Source organism: Oculina patagonica, chromosome 14 (genome assembly GCF_052425735.1).
Source record: "Oculina patagonica isolate OP01 chromosome 14, crgOcupat, whole genome shotgun sequence".
NCBI lineage: Eukaryota > Metazoa > Cnidaria > Anthozoa > Scleractinia > Oculinidae > Oculina > Oculina patagonica.
The window spans coordinates 16,192,247-16,203,595 of NC_135771.1; the positions used below are offsets into that span (position 1 = coordinate 16,192,247).

Genomic DNA, 11,349 nt, shown 5'->3' on the forward strand with positions numbered 1-11,349 from the left:
GTGAAATGTCATTCAGTAACACGGGTTCAAGACTACCAACATCCGGACGAGCACACTAGATAAAATATCTGTTCGTTTTTACTTTTCTTTTAATAAATATTATCTGTGTGTGTTTATTTACATCCCATAGTACTTTTACTTTTGTGAAGGCACATGGCCCAGTTGTAATCCGGAGGTCCCGGATTCAGATCCTCCTCTCTGCCGCTGAATGGATGGATTTCTGTTTTAACTCCTTCACGCTTTGTATATAGCCAGGGGGGCAACTCCCACCAGTTGGGATTTTTGACAAGGTTCTGCTTATTTACAATATGTTTTGTTTATTTATTAAAGGTCCCCAATATAAACTCCTGGTGAGTAATTTAGCCCACGGACAGACTCCATAGAGCGAAAATAAAAACCGGTACCGGTCTGCGTAGGAAGATCTTGCACTCAGCTTTCCGATATCGTTTTTCTGTTCGCACCGCTGACTGATTTTTTTTTTTACCAATACCCCACTAGGAAGACTGTTCGCAGGATAACAGTAATTATGTTTGTAAAATTCATTAACTATTCATGAGGGTGCAAACCAATCCTAGCACAGTATTCAGATCACATGTACACAACTGTAAACCCCAATACAAATCAAACAATATTATTAACTTTTGATACAAACTCCTGCTCAGCTAATTAGTATTCATTAACTTTTGATACAGATCTCTACTGATTCACATAACAATACTTTGCATTCAATTTAATGTTTTCATTTCACAAGTAGAATAAAATATTCGCGTCCGATCTGTATCGGCTCGCCATTGTAAACGCCCATACAGATCTCCCGCTCATATTTTATCTACTGCTTACCCTATAAGGTTATTATTGTTTTAGTTATTAGAGTGATTTTCACTTGAGTATCGAAAGTAATTTGCGTTTGCTTTGGTTTTGCATTACTACGCTTAGTAATTGGTAAAAAAACTCGCGTCACTTTCTCGACCAAGCAGAAGTAAAAACCAAAACCAATCATGACTCGCTCACAAAAATTTTCCCGCGCTTAGTGCCAGCTACAAGTATTTGCCTCAAGTTTTGATTGGTTTACTTGGTTGTCTGTTTTCTTTGTGATTGGCCAAGGTGATTACTTTGCTTTTGGTTTTATCAATGAGATGTAAAATCGAAACCGATTGTGACTCCCTCGCACACATCTTCCAGCGCTTCGTGCCAGCTACATGTATTTGCATCGAGTTTTGATTGGTTCACTTGATTGTCTGTTTCGTTTGTGATTGGCGAGGACTGATTACCTTGGGTTTGGTTTTACGACACTCGATTGAAAATCGCTCAATTATATTAATCACGTATTTTAAATGTTCATTATTTACATCGGGCCTCACCCCTATGCAAACATGTTTGCCAGACCATTACATTGACTTGCAGTAAAACTACAATTTTAAATGCCTGTTCTGTACAATTTTAAGAATAACGAGTCGCGCGACCTGTTGAACTGAGCAAGAAAACATGTTGTTGGTATGACGGAGCTTACTCTAGTTCCTGTACTGTGAACGGATCCCAAATTCCCTTCAACCAGTATGTACTCATCCTGCCTTTGCCCTGAAAAAAGTATCCCATTGAAAGAAAATATAAACAGAGGTTGATCAAAGCTTGTTTAGTCAAAAAAATGATACCGCTAAAAGCTGCTTCGAACCCATGCTTTGCAGCGATAGGTGCACTTTAAAAAAGCCGTAAGGTAAGGCGTGAAATAATTTAATACTTAAAAATAAGCCCTGGACTTATATTGCATTTCAAAAATTTGGACGGGATACTGTTTGTGTCTAAAGATGTTATGGATATAGTCATTAAACAAACATAAGCACTACCATAGTAGTTTATAATCGGAAAACTTGTATCTTTCTTTAAGAGCTGAACTGACGAAATAAAGTCCCATGGGCTCATATTCGAGAGGGCTTACGTTTGAAAGGATATTTGCGTCTGAGATTTGGGGAACTTATTTTCGGTGGTGGAGGGGAGGGGAGGGGGGGGGGGGTCGGGAGGCGATGGCGGTGGCTTATATTTTTAATTTTACCAAGAGTTCTCCCTATTTTAGGGCTGATTCTAGAACTTCAGAAAGCTCTTAGTAATTAGCAATCAGTCCCAGACTATGGTAATTTGAGATTATTTGACATTTTCAATATGCTGAGTAGGACTTCTCACGAAGGAGTTTTTTTTCTAAACGTCTCTATTTTCATTTTTAAACCACATAACACGTTTGTAATATACCTAAAATATTTTTCACACCAGTTCAAAAGTTCCAGTTTTTTCTCTTCGGTGATATAGAAATTAGGAATCATGCAGTTAACTCTTTTGCACGAATAGGTTGTTGTTTCATTTGTTTAGAACATGCCAAAACACCCTCGTTTTACCACCTCGGTCGCTATCAACTGAGAAATGTTTCACAGATCGACACAAGAGCTTACCTTCACCTCCAAATAGCCCCTGAAGTGCGTTTCGTAACCTCCAATCTCGTCCAAAACGGTTTTAGTGCTTTCAGAAATGTGAATTTGCTGAGCTGAAGAGAAACAAAACAAACGTTTTCTATAAATTTGCATGCTTAACGTACGAGCCGAAAAAAATGCACGAGTGGACATGGCTTTAGTTAACGTTTTTTTCCGAAGTTGAGCTGACTAATTGCAGATGGTCGAGGGGAGTGAAAATATACTTGAACTTCTTCAAAAAAAGTATTTCTGAGATTTGAGCATTCAGACTAGCATATATCATCCAGGAATCAAACCTTTAATTTAAGTCGATATCTCGTCCCGTTTTGAACATACAGTGAAACCCCGATATAACGATATGCCAAAGGAGCAGTAAAATTATATCGTTATTTCGAAATTCCTAATATAACAGATATAACGATTCAGCTGTAAAAAAACCAAAACTATCGTTATAACGGGGTAAACCTCAGTTACTGGATAAAAAAGAGGCGTATAACACAGTATCATTTTCGTGCATCGTCGTACAAAGCTGATGTCAGAAAAATATGAAAAAAAAAACAGCGGCAATAAACATTATGAAAAATAGCATTTTACTAACTTGATGTTTCGTATGCTAAGCCACATACATTTTCAAAAGTATTACCATTACAAATTTCAGACAACTATTTATATATTGTTATGAAAGGGATATGGAACCTAGACTGAAACAATTTCACTGAAAACTCTGGCGCTCCACCTGGACAAAGTGGTTGTAAAAGTGACCTCAGCGAGTCACGTAGTAGTGACAGTAATACCAAAATATCCCCAAAATAGTTGTTTTATTTATTAGTTGTTTTATTATTTGTATAATTATACACACAAATTCCCAAAAGCCTTTACAAATAAACATTTTCAGCGCAAGATGAAAGGACAGGTCAAGAAAAGTCCTACTATCAAATGATCAACAGAAGAAATCACCACATGTCGTAATTTCATCGTCTTTTCATCTACCATCGGATAGGGTGGAATAATTCAGTTTGTAATCCTTCTGATTCTTTACAAATTTTGCTGGCTGTTGGCGGCCTGGAAGCCTGGAAGGCTCACAATGAATTTAAACTGGCAGTTGTTAAGCGCATCGCCAGGAACGGCGCCATGGAAAAGATGTTGTAAAGCAGACTTCTCCAATTGCGAAATTTTGTCGTCGTGGTGTTACTTGGACCTATTGATGCTTCTCTAGTGATAGGAATACAGTAGAACCTTTTCTTAGGAGCACCTACCAGAGAAACCGAGATTTATAGAATCTCTACCTCTGTTATACAGACGCCTCCATCACAAGGACAAGAAGCTCTGCTCCTTTGGTGTCCGGTTAAAAAGGTTATGCTGTAGGTGCAGCCCGTTTGGCGGACCACGACACTACGCAGATTGTTATGGAGTTCACGGGTCATGGTTTTGCTTTGATTGAACGTCGAAGTGTCACAATAGCTCCCGACCATGGCTTTGCTCCGTTTACTGTTGATCGACTAGATATGTTGACATTTGAAGTTTGCAGCAGACAAAACTTCTACTGTGGTGACTCTTATGGAGTGGGTTTGTCAGCTCTAAAACGTGTTTTGACAAGGGGGACTTGCACAATAATCAGACTGAAACACTCTCTACATAGATTGAACGAGTTACTGGGAGTTTGTCTTCTCTGTCTTAATGGCCTACTTGATGGTTCTAACATTGCCAAAGTTGATTTGGATCCACGAGGCTGATAGTTATGCATTCTTGCATGTATTGCATGTATAGTATAAATACAATAGGTGGAAAAACAGTGTGAATTTTAGTTTCTCTACTTAAAGTGTGTTAATTCTGTAATTAATTTTTGATTTACTTACGTTCGCCTGTTGTTTGCATTCTTGACGCAGTGTTCACTGTGTCTCCAAACAAACAGTATCGAGGCATTTTGTTTCCAACAATACCAGCAACACATGGTCCTAAAAAGAAATTCAATATAACCAACCTAAAACTCGACACCTAGATCTACAGCAAAATTAATTAAAAAAATTGTCCCGGGTAGAAGGGTTAAATTACCATCTCCCCCAAGCCATCTTTTACCAAGCGTTTGTAGCCTGCTTGTTCTAAAAATTTTCAGACAGAAAAATGTTCAGACTACATTTTGTTCCCACGGAAAATTTTCAGACATTATTCTTGTCCGAAATATTGGCCGTCCGGTATTTCGTTGTTAAAGTTATATTTTTTTTATATACATATACTCGCTATAGGACCTTATTCCAGCATTGCTTACCGGTATTTATACCGATCCGGACTGACAACTGCCCTTTGTAGAAGAGTGGAAGATTCAGGCCTCCAACTGCCGCAAGCAATTCAAGTGACATGCGAGCTATTTGATCAGCATGCCGGACGCCATTCCTTTCGGGAAGCCCTGACACCACCATGTATGCATCACCAATTGTCTCCACTTTGTAAACGTCATACCGGTTGATTCGTTTATCAAACTCGCCATACACCGCGTCCAGCATGGCTGTCACCTAAAATAAAAACAAAGTTACTGATGAGTCACGATGACCCCGAAACGTCGAGCAGCAATAAATCTTTCCTGGTTGTTGAAATGATTATGGATATTTAATTATTGATAATTGAATACCTTATTGGTAGCTAAGGTGGCTGATAACGGTTTTAGGCATTTTCCAGTCCTTATACTTTGATAGGTCGTTACTACAATTCTTTATCATTTGCTATTACACTTATTATATGAAACAAATACCCAATCATTGGTCGACAAGTTGTGATCATTTTCTTGACATCAGTGTTTACCATAGCAACAGCATAACCCGTTAAAACAACCTTAATTTTAGCTTTCAGTGCTAATAGCTTGAAAAAAAAAAAAAAACTCGGTGATCCCCATTTTTTATCGTTGAGTTATTCTGTCAGAGCGGTTCAGAGCCACCTTAATAATTTGAAATTTCAGTCATCTTTGTAATTCAAAATCCCTTTTCTCAACTATGATTTTTTTACATTTATACATATAAACAAATATGAAGAATTTTCTTCGTACCTGTAAAGGTGTCATCGTACCACACATCTCCGTGAAGTTTACGATATCACTGAAAAAAATTGTGACACTCTTAAAATTCTCAGCTGGAACTTGTTGTTTTTTCTTTAGCATCTCGGCAACTGAAGGAGGAAACATTTGGTAGAGTAGAGTGTCTGCTCGTCTCTTCTCTTCTTGCAATTCCAAAGTTGCCTGTGAAAGCTGGAAAGCGTAGTTTTGAATCGTTCCCGTCATGCGGTACACAGAAATAACAAGGAAAGGCACCAAAAGGAGAGTAAAGATGAGAAATGACAATCTTTTGCCTAAATCTGCCTTGTTCTCCTGCTTTTGATCTTCCAGACGCTCACGAAGGAATTCTCCTGCCTTTTCTTGCACATTGAACAGTTGGTTGAGATATGTGGTCATGAGTTCAAACCAGTTTTCTCCTTTTGTCACTGAAGCATTGTTGGGTTTATTTGTGAAAATAACGTCTCGTTTCTTCTCAATCGATGTCTGTATCGTTTTGTTCAGTTCTTGACTTAACCTTTCCTTGATCTCAGGCATAAGTTTGCCACTCGACTCTAAGTAATCTTTTCCCAGAATGCTCTGATAAGCAAACCAGACTAAGTGGCTTGTGTTACCGAAATGACCGTTTGCAAAGAAAGATCCACCAAGCGCTCGCTCTATCCCGATTTTATCTTTACCAGCGAGGAACATGTAGTAGCCAATCAATTCTACATGAACATTCTGCGATTTACTTTTAATCTGTTCGAAGAACCAATCCAGCATCATGTCTATTGGAAGGGTATAAAAAGCAATTTGCTCCTCTTTCGTGGTGGCGTTTTCACAATTTTCTCCAACTTTCTCCCTGTGCTTATTAAAATGGATCTGGAGACTTTCGGGGCTGCGAAGAAATTCATTTGGACTTTCATTATCAAATGGCCACTCTGATACCAGCAGGGCTTTGTCAGTTTCTAGACGAGCATTTTTCAATTTGTTGTAAATGTTGTCATGATCGTCTTTACCTCTGGAACCCAAACAAAGCACAGTAAGGCCTCGCTCGATTTGCAAGCGATGGATTAAACCTGCTACTTCAAGACTTGAATGTAGTTTTTTCTCCACGTTGTTTGCTGTATCGATATCTTCGTTCGCCTGAAGGACATCCTCAATAACAAAAATAAGAAGCCCAAGAACGGCTATCATGGCCACACCAATGATCTTCAACGACTGCACACGACGGCCAGCGGTTGTAGTGACGTCATATCGCCAGCACATGCGAAAGAATTTAACGCCTTTATTTTCTTCCATTTGTTTAAATCTTCAATTTCCCATTAATTTAACTGAAATAGGAAAATAGTAAAAAGAAGCTTGGTTTGGTGGATTGTACAAATTTACATAATTCTCAAGATATTCCTCAGGAGTATGCAATAGTTTTCACAACGTCTGCAGTAAGTAAATTACACCACTAAGCAAGAAAAGTTTGCTTCTCTGGTTGACATAATTTTTTGGATAAAAATCAGTTTAAATCTAAGCTGCTAAAATTGAAATACCACACAAAATGCTTTCCAAGTCAAGAAAAGTCAAATAAAGCAAACCTCTACCTCATTCACTGTTATCGGAAAATTGTGGCGAAAGTGAAGTAATTACCGAAAATCTCTTCTTATATTTGAGCCATAGAGTCATGAAAACCTTTCAGCTAATTTGTTTACAACTCTGAGTAGTCAAAAGCACTCGACTGAAATTTCTGGAATAGGTGCGATAAGTCACTTTACTTTTACAGGATTAAACCTAAGTCAGTCATAAGCCTACACATTTAAATATTGCAAGAATGGGTGTTATCTTTTGTTTTCCTTATACTGAAGTGACAGGAAAAGAAAATTCAAAACCTTCTAAGCAAAATCTTCCCATTAACGAAGGATTTTTAATTGCATTGGTAATTTCGTAATGTATTTATATAAGGATTATCTTTAAATTGACTAGAAAATGGATGACAGTTTTAAGGACATGAACAAGACTGCATAAATTGGTGTGGCAAATTCATCCCGAATTTGTTGTGCATGTTGTTTCCTTTTGCATTTTTGGCGACTTCAGAGAATTTGAATCAAACGACTTATAGACTGTAATTTCTTCGGTGGTAGCGATAAATCCCGTTATGGATACGAGAAAGACGAACAATATTTTAATGACAACCGGAGAAAGAGAGGGCACAAGACAAAAAGTACACTGACTTTTAAGTGAAAAATATTTCACATTCAATTAAGGTACAGCTGCTTGACTTTAAGATTCTTGATCGTAATAGCATAAAAAGATTGAAGATTTTGAAAGCAATTTTCTCACCAAGCTTTCCCCAATTTTAAGAACTTACACGTGTACTAAGATGTTTAATCATGTTTCATAAAAAACACATTTTATAGTTTGTTAGAACCTGAAGCAGTTTAATTGTGAAAAGTTGAAGAAAATATATATTTTGTGCGAATCAAAAATTAACATGAGAATTTTTTAACAAAAAAACGGCTTAGTTGCTCGTTCTCTCTTCGTAATACTGACCTTCGTGATTTAAAAACACGGAAATGATATCCAATGTAATTGCAAACCTAACGGTTTTGAAAATCGTAGATCTAAGGATTTGTTTGGGAAATACTAAGCTGGTGTCTACTAGCAGCGATGCCTGCTTTATCGGTGTCGCTTTTGGTTTAAAGGCAGTAAATACCTGCTATCGATGCGATAAGAGTATAAAGAACATTTTCTTAACTCCCACAGCAGTATATATGGTCCATTTCAAGGCACGAAAAATTTCTATGCTGTAAGCCATCTTTAAAGCACTCATTCATCACTGCGGGTTTTCACGATGATCCATTTTTACTCTGTAAATATAACACATCTATTCAGCTGCCGTCGAACACTATAATTAAAAACATTTTCAACTTACCATCACAAAGCTATTCTTTGGGGTAATCTCTAAATGGGTTGAAATCTTAAAGGAAAATAAAGTGTTTCTGCTTTTAGGTCTTTTGACATTCTTCATGACGTAGGTTTTCTGCTGCGAGTTATTGGTTATTTGCTGTGAACAGATATTTTGTGTTTTTGTTAAGAACGAAGCATGATACAAATTGCTTATTGAAAAATTGATATAAGAGACTCCTCAGATGAGAGGAATAGTTTTTGACGACTATTTACGATCTACAACTAATTGGCGTTACGACGAGGGTTGGTGGCAGTGTCGCGGCAAAAAGAACGCTTGAGATCCCCCGCTATTTTTCTACTCGACATTCTATGTCTTAATCCTGCTTTTCTTTTTCCTTGTTTTTTGCTCGCTAGTCTTCGTTGCTGCTTCTCAACTAACCGAACGCTTGGCCGGAGAACAGGCTAATTGTCCGAGTAATGTATAGCCTTTTTAAACAAAGCTACCGTCTTTAGACAATGGCGACGATGTTCCAATGACAGTATTGACGCCAGTACTTAAAATGTCAACATCTTTGATAAAGATGAAAATGATGGTATAGATGACATCAAGTTATCGAAAACAAATTGTTTTCAAACGCAAAACTCGTAAGTTATCAACGATTTGTTTTTCTCTTTTGCAATATCGTTATCGACAACTTATTTTGAAATAAATACCTCTTATTAATCGAGTTCGAGGTCCGTACTGTAAAATACGGACCGAGTTTTTTCGCGTCGACTTATGGCCCAAGCGCGAAGCGCGCGGGCCATAAGTCGACGGGAAAAAACGAGGATCCGTATTTTACAGTACGGACCGAGAAAACGAGGTTAATAAGATATTTATTATATCTCTCACTCTGGAGAAAAGAAAACATTTCAAGTCAAGAGTGCTGGAAGCGGCTTCGTTTGACTGACGCACGTCAAAGGCGAAAGGACGAGTGAATTTCATTGGCTTTGTCGTAAACAATTCGGCCGTTTAATAGCTCGATTGATAAGCGTATAAACATAATTCAAATCCAACCTTTACTCCTTTTTTTCTGCAATTAGTTTTACAGTAATTTCAGTGACAGGATGAAACTAGATACAGTGCAAGTTTCCTTTGGAATAACTTCTAAAGTTCTTTGCTTGGCGACGAAAGTGCCGCGATTGACAACATGCGTTATAGCTTATCAAACTTTCGAAAACGTATGGCAGTGTTTGTAGAAAATACTGAACGAGAAAACACGTATAAAGTTTGAAGGAACTACTTGAAAAAACTTAGCTCTTTAAGGCGGCGTTGAATGCTACGTTGAAAGCTTGAAATGCTGTCTGGCTCGTACTCAGCTCTATCGCGTTTGCGTACGTCTTTAAAAAACTTTCCGAGGAGCTTATCGGGGACGTCAGCAGCTACGGTTTCTACATGAAATGTTCTATCAGTCTGCTCTTAACAATAATTGTCGAACCGTTTCCATTCACTTTTCCTCTTCTTGACCGTGTTGGCATATTTTCTCGGCACTGATGAAACTTTCAAGTTCTTGACTTGAATCCTGCTCGGGTTGCTCTAAGTCCGCCACATCAGGGAAGTTTTCTCCTTCCAACAGATCACAAAAATTGAGTTTAAAGTTCGGTAGACCTTCTTCGCTTCGCCTTTGTTCCTCGCTTTTTTCCTCTGACTGCGAACGTTGAAGGAAGTTTTGAAAATGTTCTTCGCGAGACATTTCAACTTGCAAAGGCGTACGGCATCAGGAGAACTCTCAGTCAAATTTCGCGGGCCGTACTGCAGAATACGGCCCGCAAAATTGACCAATCACAGCGTGCGTACTATCTCAGAGATATAATAAAATGGTTTACATTCACCAAAGAAAAAGACTCGTATATTCTTACTTTTGAGAGTGAAATTTTTTCTCAAAACATGGACCTGAGGCTAGCGTGGGCAAGCGCAGTTACCATGGCGACAATTCATCTGCTAATCAAAATATGGTTATACCCTAGGTAACCTACCTCCATGCAAAAAATGAAGGGGAGCTATAAAATTTTCATTTCCAACTTTGCTTCACTTGAGAGAGAAGTGCTCTTTAATACTCCATGCATGGCTGTATTCAAAAACCCTGATTTTAGACCGATTACCGAATTGATTTAATTACGAACTAATTCTCGCAAAAAGCTTTCTAATATTAATATATGAAAATTTATAAAGCATCCTAATCACATGACAACGAACTGACTGAAGTTTATTTCCGTCAGTTGAATGACTTCTAATGCTACAAACAGTTTATAGAAAACATGATCATAACCATTTTTATTGGAATATATCTGATAGTTTGAAGGGATTTTTCATCAGTCAGTGCGTACAATTTCTAATTATTGTTTCGTTTCGTGCTTTTCAAATGCAAAAGTGAAATTTTCGCTTAGAGTTAATTGGGTAGTCAAAAGGCTTAAAAGCAGGTACATTTAAATATAGTTGTTTAAGATATCATCCCATTTAGAGATAACCTCAGAAAATGGTATTAAATCCCAGTTTTTTCGCAACCTGTATGTTTATCTTCTGCTACAAAAAGCAAGCCCAACGCTTTCAAGTTAAGATGGTAATCTTTTGTGTCTGTCAAGATATTTATTTTACTATAGCACCTAAATGTTCTTAACTCTTACTGCATCAAAAACAAGTATTTTAAATACTGATATATCTATATTTTTATTATATTCCAAAGAAATTCTAATAATTTGCGGAATAGAGGTCAGGTTTGGTTCTTTGAAGAGTTACGGAAATCACAATTTACATATAATTATAAGAAAAAGCAAAGGCTCGTTTGGCATATCACAATATGTACATTACCTTTTAGATCAGAAAACCATGCATAAGCTAGGATACTTTTCCAAGCCGAAAAATCGTGTTTGTAATAGTAATTGGACCGAGTGGAGTAATCGGGTGAGTAATTTCAAATTCGGCCGATCGTTTCA

General features: G+C 37.5%; 1 protein-coding gene across 1 annotated transcript; it reads right to left on the bottom strand.

The window, feature by feature from the left end:
* Positions 1–1,284: 1,284 nt before the first annotated feature.
* Positions 1,285–6,780, bottom strand: LOC144638623 (uncharacterized). The gene is made up of 5 exons (XM_078497827.1): positions 5,497–6,780; positions 4,726–4,969; positions 4,316–4,414; positions 2,442–2,533; positions 1,285–1,578 (listed from the first exon to the last, which is right to left on the bottom strand). The coding sequence occupies exons 1-5, from the start codon at positions 6,778–6,780 to the stop codon at positions 1,507–1,509; spliced, it is 1,791 nt and encodes a 596-aa protein (XP_078353953.1). The 3' UTR covers positions 1,285–1,506.
* Between the last annotated feature and the right edge of the window lie 4,569 nt (positions 6,781–11,349).